This window comes from Microcebus murinus, chromosome 2 (genome assembly GCF_040939455.1).
Source record: "Microcebus murinus isolate Inina chromosome 2, M.murinus_Inina_mat1.0, whole genome shotgun sequence".
NCBI lineage: Eukaryota > Metazoa > Chordata > Mammalia > Primates > Cheirogaleidae > Microcebus > Microcebus murinus.
The window spans coordinates 52,414,093-52,429,389 of NC_134105.1; the positions used below are offsets into that span (position 1 = coordinate 52,414,093).

General features: G+C 34.1%; 1 protein-coding gene across 11 annotated transcripts in view; it reads left to right on the forward strand.

The window, feature by feature from the left end:
* The window catches only part of MIER1 (MIER1 transcriptional regulator), a 60,678-nt gene that overhangs the window by 11,449 nt on the left and 33,932 nt on the right, over positions 1-15,297 (forward strand). For 10 of the 11 annotated variants that reach the window (XM_012767200.2, XM_075999185.1, XM_012767196.3 and 7 more), the window contains 2 exons: positions 2,684-2,708; positions 8,384-8,529. In XM_012767200.2, coding sequence (XP_012622654.1) covers positions 2,684-2,708; positions 8,384-8,529 — 171 coding nt within the window. Of the gene's footprint in view, positions 1-2,683; positions 2,709-2,841; positions 2,879-8,383; positions 8,530-15,297 lie in introns of all 11 variants that reach the window. The other variant, XM_075999208.1, reaches the window with a different exon arrangement.

The window sequence follows — 15,297 nt, forward strand, 5'->3', positions numbered from 1 at the left end:
CATTTTGAACATGCTTTGAAACTATTTTAAAAAGAAAAGAGAAAGGAAGGGGCAAGGAGGAAGGAGGTAAAGAGAAAATTTTTTACATGGTTATTTCGCTAGAAAGTATAGAAGGAACACTGAGGAGTCAGAGGTTCTAGGCTTCAGATCTGCCTTCACCACCTACTGTGGAATCTTGGATCTAGTCAGTTTATCTCTTTGGGTTTATTAATCTATAAAATGAGGTGGGTGGGATGGGTATTATTGACAGATTTATGGTTATGATCAAGTAATTAGATGCGTTTGAAAATGTTTAGCACTATATAAATATAAGCTGATTCTACAGTTCTCTTTCATACCTAAATAAAAACTGCTCTCATTGCACAGTGAAACCTCCTGTATTACACTAAACTCACATTTTATCTTGAAAGATAATCATTTTTGATAGTATAAGTAATGTTTACAGTATGAACTGTTTTTAAATGCCAGTTTTCTAGAAACTCATCTTTGATTTAATTGGCTATAATTACCTTTCAAGAAACTAATCTCACTCCTATCCCCAAGCTGATACAATAGAATTTTATTTTGGACATAAAATACTAACATGTATCTATAGGCAAACCATCTCTACTTTCTCTCCCCCATGCTAATCTAGATATGCCTTCAAATCAGTCCTGGAAACATTGTAGTGTGTCTAACATAATACAATCATTAATGTTATCTTTGAATACAAGATGTTTTGCTCTATACTAGCCATGCTTACAAATGCTACCAGTCCTCTAAATATTTGGTAGCTTAATGATTGGAAAGTATTTGAAGCCTTTTTCAGAAATTTAAACTGGTAGCTATTTACCAGTAAAACAACAGTCAGTGAGATATTTATTGGCATTTAGTGCTGGTGAGGCCTTTTACAAACTGAAGTACATAACACCATTTGCCATTCAAAGTCCCTGTTAATATCTAACATCTATAAAAATGATTTTTTATTCTTCAGTAGTGTGGCATCTTTAATCAGAAAGCCTTTTTTTGTTGTTGTTAGAAGACTACTAAATGGAATAATTATTGGAGTATTCATAAAGTTACTGTGTGGATGGTGAACTTGAGACCAGATGAAGATGGTCATTAACATTGCTGTAACTTTGCACAGGGGTTGTGCTTACACTTGAGAAATAAAGTATAACTGCATGAAGCACAAATGGATTAATATTTTAAAATATTGATTTGCTGTATAATAATTTGTGTGGTGGTTAAATCTATTTTAAGCCAGAAATGTGTAGCTCTGCCCAAAAGATGTTAAGTGAGCTAGAAACCTTTCTGTGGTTACATTATTCTTTCCATGTCATCCTACTCTCCAGCTTCCCATTAGAGGAACCAAATTAAAAAGTAGCTCTATATTGACTGTGTTCTGGCAGAGTAACTTTTAAATAATGATGGTGGTGTAACATTGGAAATATATAGTACTGGATTCTGTCAGTTTTTGTTGTACAGTGCTAAAGGAAAGAGTCATTCTCTTATAAGAATTTAAAAGAAAAAAAAAATAGAACCTTTGGAAAAGCATGCCTTAAAAGAACTTTACATGAGTCACCATGTGGAATCTAGAATTCCATGCTTACTACAATTGAATAATCTGGACAGTTTTTAAAACAATTTTAATATCTTCAAAGGAATTTGGCTTAGATGCTTAGCTTTTGAAAAATCGAACATTTCCCTCATTTCTGTTTTGTTCTCCTTCTTGCCTCTCTGCCCCGTTACTTAGCAGGAAAAAATAAAATTTTACCAAATCTATGTCTCTCTTTTGCTAGTACTTTTAGCCTTTTATCATCTGTTTTCTAATGGGCATGAAATCTGTAGCTCTGAATGGATTGGCAAGGTTTGAGTTATAAAGTTTGTGTCATTTGAAACAACTTTTGAGTTTTTATTGAATTGTAATTTATGTTTGTAGATGATTTTATAATTGTGAATTAACTGAATAAAGGTAAAACATAGCCACGTGCTATGTTTACAAGTGGTAACATTATTAAAATAAGTTGCTTCCAATTTTATCTTTAAATTTCCCACTTGATTGTGATTAACTTTATGAGAGATAAAATGGTACAATAGAGGGAGTGTTATAACTGAGAATCTGTGGTCTTCCATCAGATAACCTAAGCTTGAATGGTTGCTAATTCTGTCATAACTTAATATGTTATTTTTTAGTAAAGTTAACATAATGTAGTGTCTGGTACTTAAATAGCATTTTAATTTTTCCTTCTGTTTTTTTACAACATAATTTATGTCTTGTTGCCCTCTTCCCTCTCATACTCATTTTTTAAAGCCAGAGACCAACTTAATAGGAGACTTTATACATAGTTTTTTCTGTATTAATAGAGGAGAAAATCTATTTTAGAAAATTCCAAGGTCTAAAATTCTACCTCTTAAACCACATGTTAGGTCCATATTTGCCTTTAAAGTCTGAATCAATCTATATAATTGTCTTTGTTTCTAGATTCAGGAGTGTTTTGAATTATTCTTTATGCTTCAGTATAATGAAAGGGAAAGGATTCTGTAGGGAGTTTTAGTTTGTCTTAGATAATTCATACATTAAAACTTACCATAGTTTTTAGTGTCGTGCTAGTTACTGAATAATCCCTGTAATGTTTGTGAAGATATACTGTATAAAAATGCTAATTTTTCTTCTTTTCTCACCCTTCTCCCTGGCCCCCAGCCATCTGTTGAATCTTCAAGTCCAGGTAAGTATTTTCTGTATTTTTTATAATTTCTATTTGACTAACATTTGTCCTATTAGTTGCATAAAAATTAGAGGAGTTAGACTGTCATCTGACTTGCTTTTCTTCTGAATGCTTCTTTTCTCTGGGGAAAAAGAAATGGATGAAATGTTTGACTGCCCATGAAAGTACAGGTGAGGCTGCTATGAGTTCATCCTCATGACTATTTTTGGGTTCTTTCTCTTTTTTTAAATGAATTGCCATATGTATTTCTAAAGTTTTAAATTACTTAAAGTATATATGAAGTATATTTTTTAAACAGGAATCAGTTCACTTAGAAATATTTGCTTCTGTAATTCAAAGTATTTTATTTAAGGAAAAAATTGTTAATGCATTTACAGAGGGAGGGAAAAATAAAGTAAGCAAAAGATTCAACAAGTGAATAATGTTGTAAATTAAGGAAGTTACTCTTAGATTTGAATAGGATCAAGTTTTATCATCTAGGATTTTTGTGCTCTTTCTCAAAACAGTACAGAATCATTTTTCCCAAACTTGAAGATTGCAAACTTGTGATCGTTGGACCAAATCTGGCTCATAAATATTTTTTGTTTGATCGCTGTAGTGATCTTTAAAAATTAGAATATTTTATATAAAATCTGGATTTAGGGTTCTCAGTATCAATTGCAGAATCTGGCACCGCTGGGTACAGCATTCCTACATGGCAATAATTCATTAGAGTTAAATAGCAGTAAAGAAAGAGTCAGGTACTAATAGTCTTTTGGCCTCAATGTCCAGTGACTTTACAAGGAGAGATAGGACTGCCTTCTGCATGTGGGGTATGTGGATTAGGGAGCCGCCCTATATAGAAGAGTGAGAAAGGGAGCCTTCTAAGCCAGGGTAGTGTTTTATTTGACAACATCTCACGTATTGAATATTTAGATATAATATATTTAGATATAATATATTCCATTACTGAATTTTCCAAATTATCAAAGCAATCATCTTTCTGTGTTTTGAGTTTTAGGAAAAAAGCTTTTAAAAATGCTTAACATAAGCCTTTTTTCACAGTTCAGGGTCTTTTCCATGAACACAAATCCTTGTACTCTGAGGGTTGGACAAGATCACCTCCACATCCTTTTTAAATGATTAGTGTACTCAGTTAATAGTTGATTTTGTCTTCTTTATTTCAGTGAAACATATTCTTTATAATATGTTTGGGAGTAAAGTACATTAAACTTTGACATTTCTGAAACTCAGGGATTTTTCCCTGGTTTATAAAATATTATGGATGGTTGAAGTTAGAAGTAATCTGACCTCAGAAAAGTGTTAGATCATCATATCCTTTTTAGAACATTGAATTGTTTCCAATTTTTTTCCTTTCAAACACAGAAAACATTTTCATTGAAAAAATAGGTTCTAGGTGTTACTACTGAGTTTTAGATTTTTTTATGAATTTTTGAGGCATTCATCAGGTAATACATGTATGTATAAAAATAATCACTCCAAAAGCAGTATTAATAAATGGCTTTCTCGGTTTTCATTGCATTTGAATCAGCCTAACTGGAATCAGCTGAACTGGAAAAGTAGTGGAGTTGGAAGAATACAAAAGTCTTTAATAGCCTTTGTGTCTTATTGAATATTTATATCTATAGATTGAATATTTGTATATTTTTAGATTGTTTTTAGACTGAGGAAGATCTTGTGAGTTACCATTTGTAATATCAGGCTTTTGCCAAAGGGAATATTTATTGTTCTTATAAATAATGCTAGTTATAGGCAGTTACAAAAATTGGTGGAAAAAATTAGGAATAGAGGCTTCATGTAAAAAAACAAAAAAACCACTTTTGTCTACTGGTACAGGCTTTGTCCTTTGTAGCATCTATACTTTGGAATCAGTGCTAGTAGTAATAGTCACATGATCATGTTAATTGGTTTGTCTATAGACTCCACCAGAGTAAACCAAAGTGGAGGCACAATACAAGGCTTTACTGTAAGACTAGTAACCATTAGAGGGGGGGATAAGGGAGGGGAAGATAATTTAAAGAATGACGAAGTGAGTGAATATGATATATTGTAAGCTGAATTTATCTTTGAGTCTTAGAAAAGATGTAAGGTACCTTTTAATAATTCTGTAGTAGGCTGGGATTTTATGACAAAGCAGTTATATTTCCCTCAACTCTGAAGAAAATATATTTATTTCGCTCCTTACCCCTAATCATTTACTATTGAGAATTTTTTTCCCTATGAGACCTAACAGTGGGCCTAGGAATTGACAGGAATAATAGGAAGGTTAGTTGGTCCTAAAGAACAAGGTAAAAAGAAGTCCAGATAAAACAAAGAGGTCAAATTAAGGCAAGAAAAAAAATCAAAATTGAAAATTTGTAGAAAAAAGTGTAGTGTGTATGTTGGGAAAGGAATTGGAGTGAGAAGGGGGAAAAGTTCACCTCCACTTTGTTATTTGATGTAGTAAAGAAGTGAAGTGGTAACTCTTCACATGCAATTGGCTTTCCAAATAATGAACAAAAAAATGGGGACTTCAAGTAAGTCATATAACACTCATGATTTGATGGTGTACTTCTATGAGCTTGATTTTTTTTAATTTTTGTAGTTAATAGAGTATAAGAATAGGTTCTCAAGGATTTAGGCATAATTATTTTTGCCATTACCTACATCCAATAAGAATTATATTCTGATTGGGGTAATACAAAGGGATTTGTGAGGGTTTTTTAGGGTCTCTCTGCCTGTAAGAGAGAAGAAAAGTATTGCATCATCTGTAGGAATACATAGTTATTGACTGCTAAGTGTCCCAGAAGATTCCTGGCTGAACTGAAAAGTTTCAGGAGAGTTTTTCATTGAAAACTCAGGAGAGATAACAATTGGCACAAAAAAACTGCAACTAAATTAGTGGTTCTCAAATTGTGCTCTCGTGGAACCCTTGTGTCCATTTGCTCTAGCAGCACTAAGATGTTCTAAAATTTTGCCAAGCTTAATTTCAGGAGGAAATTAAGATAGTATACTTTTCTAAATCTTTTTATTTTGTAAATCATTCTAAAACATTGATAAATGCTGCTAACTCATTTTTACTATAATCTAGTGTAAGTTGCTATCTGATTTGGCAGATAATTATTTAATTATTTTACATTTTCTTATGTGTTTCAAAGGGCACAATGACTTCTAAGTTTGCCATCTAACCTGGCTTGCAGTTCACTCATCGTAGTAAACATAAGCTTTCTCCTTAGGTATTCTTTGAGGCAGGATATTTACATGAATTATAGGAAGTTTGGAGTGCAGTAAAAGGATAGGTGTTGGAATTAGCATAGCCAGGATTCAAATTCAGTCTTTGCCATCTACTGGCTCTGTGAATTTAGACATGGTACTTAAACTCTTTAAGCCCTCCCTGAGTCTTGCTTTTGTTTTTTTTTCTCTTTAAATGGTTGATAATACCTACTTCACAGGATTGTTTGAGCATTAATTGAGATAATGTATCTGAAGTGCTTATGCATACTATCTGGCACATAATAACTACTCAAAAAATGGTTCTTATTCTAAAATTTGTGGGAGGTGATTGAAGAATCCTGTCCTTTATTCATAATTGTCAGGTTTTCAGGAAGTTGACCTCTTTATCCCTTTGTTTTACTTACATGACAGTTTACTTCAAAAGCATAAATTCAACTATATAATTTACTAATAACCCACCTTTTTCATTTTCTTTATATTTAACAAATGCCAACTAGAAGCGTAATTATTCTTTTACTGTGTGTATTGATAATAAACCCTTTTGTGACATTTAAGTGTTCTTTTGCTGGAGTATAATGAAAGGACAGGTCCATCTAGTAATATCTAACCTTCTACAGCTTAAACTGATAAAAAATTGCTAATTAATTTTTTTAATGTTAAGTATTCATTTTTTTATTATAAACAGTGCTTTTGCAAGTTTAAGTTCAGATTTGAAGATAAATAAAATGTGGGGATGTTTTATAGACTATATGGGCACAGCCTTTATAGTCTACTATTGCAAAGTTTGACCCTGTTGAGTCCAGCAATATTCCTCAGCCACCAGGCTAAAAATAGATTAGCTTACTCATCAGTTACCCACTAGATTATTTTAATGCCTTTGATAAGAGTTCTATATGCAATTTTAATAAATTTTGTTTTTATATTCTTTGAGTTATTTCAGATCAAAATCAACTGGGTCAAGGACAGCTAATCAAATATTAGATGTATTTTCGAAGAAGTGGTAATAGAAAAATAATATTTCAATGCAGCTGTATTTTCACTAGACTGACTATATTCAGATGACTATACCTTTTATCCCTCGATATCTGTGGGCCTCCCATGGATACCAAAATTGTAGATGCTCCAGTCCCTGATATAAGATAGTATAATATTTGCATATAACTTATGCACATCCTCCTGTATACTTTAAATTATCTCTAGGTTACTTATAATAACCAATACAATGTAAACACTATGTAAGTAGATGTTATACTTTATTGTTTAGGGACCATACATGTTCAGTACAGATGCGGTTTTTTTTTTCTGAATATTTTTGATAGTGGTTGGTTTAATCCACAAATGCAGAACCCACGGATATGGAGGACCAACTTATATTCTTTCCAGGGGTCAGAGGGATTCATACTTACTGGGTCTATCAAACATTAATCAAATGGTTAAGAATTGTGATTTTTTTCATGATACAAAAAATTATTCTTACTTGATATGCCCATTTATTCTGGTTTTTTTTGTTGTTTGTTTGTTTTTTTGAGACAGAGTCTCACTCTGTTGCCCTGGCTAGTGCCCTGACGTCAGCCTAGCTCACAGCAACCTCTAACTCTTGGACTCAGGCGATCCTCCTGGATCCTCCTGCCTCAGCCTCCCGAGTAGCTTGGGACTACAGGCATGTGCCACCATGCCTGGCTAATTTTTTCTATATATATATTTTTAGTTGGTCAATTAATTTCTTTCTATTTTTAGTAGATAGGGGCTCGCTCTTGCTCAGTCTTGTTTCGAACTTCTGACCTTGAGCAATCCGCCCAACTCGGCCTCCCAGACTGCTAGGATTACAGGCGTGAGCCACCATGCCTGGCCTCCATTTATTCTTTACAACTTAAATTTCATGGTTACAAAATCACAACACACTTTTTTTTTTAAACAGGGTCTCACTCTGTTGCCTGGGCTAAAGTACAGTAGCATTCATAGCTCACTGTAGCCTCCAACTCCTAGGCTCAAGTGATCCTCCTATCTCAGCCTCCTGAGTAGCTGGGGCTACAGGTGCATGCCACCACTCTTGGCTGAGTTTTTAAACAGTTTTTTGTAAAGATGGAGTCTTGCTATTATCCAGGCTGGTCTCAAACTCCTGGCCTCAAGCTGATCCTCCCACCTTGGCTTCCCAAAGTGCTAGGGTTGTAGGCATGAGTCACTGCACCCAGCCAGCACACTTGTTTATAAACATTTTTCTCTTAGTTTTGCAGTTGTAACTATGAATATATAGGGATCAGGGCAAAAAATAATCCCTTTGAAGAGTTTTTTAATGGTGATGAGTAAAGGCAAAACTTTTTAAAAATAATAATATTTGCAATGCATAGCTTTTTCCTGGTAGTTTTGACTTTTATCCAGCTTCAAATAAATACAGCATATACACTAAATACTAAGATACACTTAATTTGGTTTACCAAACTTTTTGAAATATTCTTTACCAGGGGGTTCAGCAACATCAGATGACCATGAATTTGATCCATCAGCTGACATGCTGGTTCATGATTTTGATGATGAACGAACATTAGAAGAGGAAGAAATGATGGAAGGAGAAACAAACTTCAGTTCTGAAATAGAGGATCTTGCAAGGGTAAATAACATTAAGAGCTAGAGGGTGAAGTGGTTATTACTTTTTTGTGAAGAGAGGAAACATTTGAAATTTAGGATCTCTTTGTTTTTTGGGGAAAATTGTTTTATATCTAGTCCATACTGAAAAATTCTACATGATCGTAGGTGGGATGTTTAAGGTTTGAAGTGAAAGGCATTTTCTTTAAAAAAAAAAAAAAAAAGACAAAAAACAACTTTATTTGACATAATAGAATTCGGATAGTAACTTTGGTAAAACACCCAAACATCTGGGTCAAAAATGGACTGTAATGGGATTCTAAATTTACTCTTATGTACCTTCTATTGTTCCCCAATTGCTGCACCTTTTATTTACTCCCCTTCAGAGCCAAGAATGTCTTGAGTTGTCATCATTTTCCTCATTTCTCATTCACTATATAAAGTGCTCTAAATTATCTCTGCCCCTTCCCATAATGATGATCAATGACTTTCATTATATCCATTGTTGTGTTCACTTTTCTCTCTCCACCTTACTTTTTTCTCAGTGGTATTCAATGCAGTTTACCACTCCTTTCGTTTACTTGGATGCTGGAGTACCCCACTGTCCACTTTTTCCTATCTTTTTGTTCCTATTCGGTATCCTTCGCCAAGTCTTCTCCCTTTACCCAAGGTTTAAATGTTGGCATTTTTCAATTCTTAGTTTTGGACCTTGTTTTTTTTCTCTCCTTCCTCTGTTTAGATCAGTGCTTCTCAAAATATAGTATGAAGGTCAGCTGCATTAGAATCACCCACCCATGTACTTACTTTACAAAGCAGATTCTTATGCCTCTCCACAGGCATACTGAATCAGAGTCTCTGGGGGTGGGGTTCAAATCTACATCTTCATTAGGTAAGTTGGCATTGTACACCAAATTTGACAATTATACTAAGCTGTGTAATTTGATCTATTCTCAGGGTGTCTGTGTGCTCAGTATTCCTTAGTTTATATTTCTAGCATTAACTTTTTCCCTATCTCAAGTTTTGTTTATCTTCCTTGACATTTCTGTGCAGGTATCTCAACAAACATCTGTAAATTTTAAATTTCCAAAACAGAACTATTGACTGTTGTTCTCTCTCTATTTGTTCCTTCCCTATCTTCTCTGTCAGTAAAAAATGGTACTACTCTTGCCTAAGTCAGAAACCAGGGAATCATCTTCCTTCATTCTCAATATCCAATTCCTAAATAAGCCTGTCATTTCTATCCACAAAAATGTGTCTTTTCTGTTCCCATCTCTGCCTAGGTCAACATCATTTCTAGCCAGACTATTATAGTGGTTTCCTAACTGGTTTCCCCATTTCCTCCTTTACCATCTTTCTCTTGTTATTTCCACCCAGCAGCTGTGATGATATTTTCAAAATATAAATCAGTTTATATCAACATCCTGGCTTCCTGTCACCTCCAAAGAAAATCCAGACTCCTTAACATGGCCAGCAAGTCCACCTGCATGATATGGCCTCTCATCCATGTATCACACTGCCCCTGTTATGCTATGCTGTAGTCATACTAGCTTTTGTTCTTGAGCTAGTTTCTTCTTGCCTCACAGCTTTTCAGCTTGTTCTCACTCTCTGGTATGTCCTTCCCAAGACTGACTCCTTATCCTCTGGGTTCAGTATTGCCTTCTCAGATTGACCTTTCCTGTCCCCTAATTAGCTTTTTTAAACCACCTTATCCTCTTGAATGCTATACCTAACACAATTTGTAATTATATGTTTGTTTAATTTATCTCTAACCTCCATTGGTTTGTTTAAATTATCTCTATCCTCCATTGGTATCATGAGGGGAGAGACCATGACTATTTTATTCACTAAAATATTTTATAGTACCTCAAGAGAGTGGTCACTCAAAAAAAGTATTGAATGAATGAATGGATAAATCAGTCTGGCATGTGCTAATAAAATTTATTATACATATTCTCTGCTGTACTCGATGATAAAGAGAATATAAGAAATAAGACATAGTGCTAGCTTTTAAGAATTTGGAATATGCAGTATTATGGAAAGTGAGTGCTGATACTTCTATTGTAATAAAAACTAGTCTGTGTTTCAGAACTTTAGTTTCGAACTTTTTAAAGTATATATTTAAAGAACTTGAGAAGGAGTCCTATTACTGTTTATACAAATCTTGTCATTTTGGATCATTTAGTGATTAGAGCTGGCTTAATTCACAACTCCTAAACAATCTAATATTTTTATCATTTTGAGCCAGAGAATAGAGTTGGTCTTAGTGGCAAAGGTATATATTGGTTATCACAAAAGCTTTTCAAGACTCGATTAAAAAGCATACAAAGAGCTTGGGAATCAGATTATTTTTTAAAAATAAAAGGCTGGGAAACAATTCAAAAGACAGGGATAATTTGCTCGGATGATTCAGAACTTAGGTGAGCATCAAGAAAAAAATTGATTTAACAGTTAATCACAGTCACTTCATATATTTGTGAAGTAGGAAGGCAATTATTTTCAGTTATTTGCTTATATTTACAGAAACTATCACTTTCAATATATTTTTTACTTCTGAATAAACTATCCATGGGATAAAAGGTAAAGGAGGAAAATCTTATATTTTCCATCTTATCACATTCTATATTAATGCAAATACTAATTAGCAAAAGGAAATAATCAAGTACAGTTTGTAATAGGTTACAAAGTAGAATGATGGTTGTTTTTTTCTATTTCAGAAAATGGGCTGTTACATTTAATTAGTATAAAATTACTAATGGGCTTTGCTAAAATTTCAGGCATGTGACTGCGTTTTCCTGTTTCTCTCTCTTTTCTTCCACCCCCTTCCTCAGTCCCTAGTAGCCACCTTCCAAAAATTTCCTTTTGAATTTGCTTCCTTAGGAAATAGTAATTAGAATTATTTATGGAGAATAGAGAAAGGAAGAAAAAGACAATGGAACCAGTCCTTTATTATCCTTTCAGCCAGTCTGTACCTTCTCAGATTCTTCTCTAATTTCTCCCAGAAACAGCTAAAGCTTAGGTTTAAGTAGCACATAATCAGTAATGCTTTTACCTATATCCTGAAGCTAAGTAAGTTTAGGGCCAATATATTGAATTTATTGTACTTACAAACTCTTTAGGTATGAATCAAACCAAACTGGGTTTTGCTTTTATTAAAATAGTGAACAAGATTTTGTCATGTTGATTACTGGCTTGCTTTTATAGAAGCAAAACATTAGTTATGTCAGGAATTGGTAAAGTGTTTTTCACCTGGCACTTTGGTTGCATGAAATGTATTTTTGATGTTAATTGTGACAAAATTCTGACAGTAGATTCTTTTAGGAGTTATCGATAACTGCATCACATGTGTTTTTAAGTTCTTTCAATTTGAATTCTAAAATCTTCAGTAAAAACTATTGATAGAAGCTTTGATGTATATTGTTACATTTTCATGTATTTTTCTTGTCAATGTAAAATGTATTGTAATTCTATAAGTTTAACATTTAAATGTTTTAATAGAATCAGATATATAGGTTAGAATTTATTGTGGTGATCTTAGAAAGGGTGTCAGAATCATTCCCATAGTAAATAGACTTTTGTTTACCATAATTAACAGTGGTTAACTGTTTTCCAAATGCACTCTTAAAACTTAGAGGCTCTGAATGGCACAGTTCTAACAGTCCATTTGGGAGAAGAAACATCAGGTTCATAGTATCTTTTGTTTTTATTTAAAAGAGATGGAGTCTTGCTCTGTTGCTCAGTTTGGAGTTCAGTGGCAGTGATGCGATCATAGCCCACTGTAACCTCAAATTCCTGTGCTCAAGCAATTCTCCTACCTCAACCTCTTGAGTAGCTATAGGCACACACCACCACACTGGGCTAGTTTTTAAAATGTTTTTGTGGATATAGGGTCTTGCTGTGTTGCCCAGGCTGGCCTTGAATTCCAGGCCACAAGTGATCTTCTTGCCTCAGTTTCCCAAAGCACTAAGATTTTAGGCGAGACCCACTGTGCGCAGCTGGAATGTATTTAAATATATTTTAGAAAAACCACACTATTACAATATCAATACTTAATATACACTGTAAAGTGCTAGACATATTCCATCCAGAGAATAAAGATTAAAATGTAAAAGATTGAGATCTTTTTTGAAGTATAGATACAACATGAATTATATAGATACAAAGGAAACCTCAATGTGGGGATAACAAAAGTGTTCACTTCCCCCTATCCCTTCATAGTTTATCTTCTAGTCAAGCCCCAACCCCAAGAGGTTGGTTACCTTAGGAACCATCTGGATGTGGTCCCTTAGGCCTTCCCAGCTGGAAGTCAGCCTCTTTCCTTTTTTCTCCCCTCTTCATTAGCATTTATTGGTAAGTCAGTTTTAGTACAGCAAGTATAAGAAGTATACTCTGTATATCCACCACATTGGCCCTGACTTAAAGGCCAGCATCTGCTGTCACATTCAGTCAGTGCTTAATGACTAACTTTCTGATGTGAGGGAGAAGGAACCACCTCCTTTGCAGCTAGGAAATGGGTGCCACTCCAGCTTTATAAAACTATTGTCTGTTAGTGTTTGTTAACTTTACCCTATTGTCTTGAAATTAGGACATATTAATTTCAGGTATATTTTTATCTTTTAAAAAGTCTACTTTTTCACCTCCATCCAGTCTCCTTTTAGCTTACGCAAACATGATTGCCCCCTTTTTTGTTACAATACTTAGCTAATTTCTTAAAGCACAATCTGCAATATAGTTCACATTCCTGTATTATTATTCATCTTGTACTATGCCTATTTTCCTTATTCCTCACAGTTTGTCAAGCCAGCACATCTTATTTCACCCTACAACAGGATGTTGTATACTAAATCTAAAAGTTAGGTTTTGAGGAAGGCAGTATGTATGCATATGTACCTAAAGGGCAGTATAATGTGGTGAGTCAGACTGCCTGGGTTTGTAATTAAGCTGTACTACTGATTTCAGCATGTGACTTTGGATACGTTACTTAACATTGTTAATCTTCAGTTGTTACTACAAGAATAATATATTTAAGGCATTTAGCTAATGTCTGGCACATGGTAATCACTAAATAAATCTTAGTAGTTAATACGATTTGTAAGATTCTCAAAGAGGTCTGTACTCTACAACTGTGAAAATCCACAACTGGACCCATAATTTTCTCTTTGTGCTCCTTTATTTGTGTACTCTTAACACATTAATCAGAATAAAAATTGTGCCACTTTATTGTGATGTTTCCATTTACGTTGAAGAAAGCCCCTTAGTACCTGGTAGAGTGCAGACTTTTGATAATATAAGCTAATGAGAGATTATCTGGAACAGGTGACTGACAGCCCCTAGTATAAGAATGTACTGTTGACCAAGTTTTACTCATCTTTTAAGTCTTTTTTTAGAAGGAATGAACAGAATATTTGCTTTAGGGATATCAATACTATTTATAGCATCAGAATTTGGGGGTGCGAAGACAGAAATCTATGATGAAGTAGCTTAGACAAAATGAAGGCTCATGGAATTTTATTAAGGGAGGAATAAATCTAGTCCTCAGGGACTCAGGTGCCACCAGAATATTTTTCCACATGGTTGGCTTTTTTCAGACCAACAGTTTTCATATAATGCTATTATTTCCTTGGTCTTCCACATTTACTGTTTGGGGCAGTCTGTGTTTCTTTCTTTAGCTTCTGTTGATAAAATTTCAGAAACAAACCACTGACAAGTTTAGGTCACTTGCCCATTCTAAATCTATGGCGAGGGAAGGCACTGATCCCAGTTGTGTTAGAAACTATAGTCCAGGAAGTGCGCTTTCAATCAAAATAGATGTTTAGAATGGAGGAAAGAACATTTCCTGGGAGAAGATGAGTGCAGAAGTAGAAGAGAGTAGGAAAGGATTGGGGAGCAGATTAACAATAAATAATCCTTAAATAGTACTTGTTTATGCTTGCTAAATCTTTAAATACTTCAGTTAGCACAAAGTAGGGCACAATAAATGCCACTTCAATTTGAAACAGGATTCCTCAGCAAAATTGATTCTGGTTTTTATTCTAGCTGTAGCTTAGTGTTTGCCGTAAGATCTTCACTTTATGCCTTAGATCAAATGTGATACCTTTCAAACTACTGTCAAGCTCCAACTTGTATTAGTGGTAATGATTGTTTTTTCCTTGCTGCTTACGAACTTGATATTGGGTGACAGGTTAAGTTACAAGTTTGATACTAATAATATTAAGCAAGCATTTTGATGGAATGGGCAGGAGTATTTTGTTTATACATGCTAGAACCCATCTAAAAATAAAAGAAACCATATTAGAAGTTACATGAATGTGTAACTGGGTCCAAGGAATATATGAAATCAGGGATTCAGCATCGCTGTAACCTCCATCACTCCTAACCCCCGGTAAAATCTTAATTGATTTTTTTCTGTAGGATCTCTCAGTTTTTTCTTTCCCACAGCTACTAATTTAGTTGAGGTTCTGATTATACTCCAGGTGAATGTGTAGTGACTGATAGTAGTAGATTCCTACCTAGCTTAGTCTCCTTGGTAAACCAAATCTCTCCCTAAGTTCATGTTGAACATTTTATTGTGTGTATAATTTCCCCCAAGCTTTCCCATAGTGTTAATAACTGTTCAAAGCTACTCTTAAATTCAGTCAAAAGTAGAGTGTAACATATTTTTTTAGAAACTAGGTAAAACTAGACAAAGTAGGTAAAAATACCAACCCTGACTTTCAGTAATCTATAGCTGATCTTCCGGTAATCAGTCGATGGCCTTCTGAAATGTTATTTTTTTTAGTTACTACAGATGGTATGT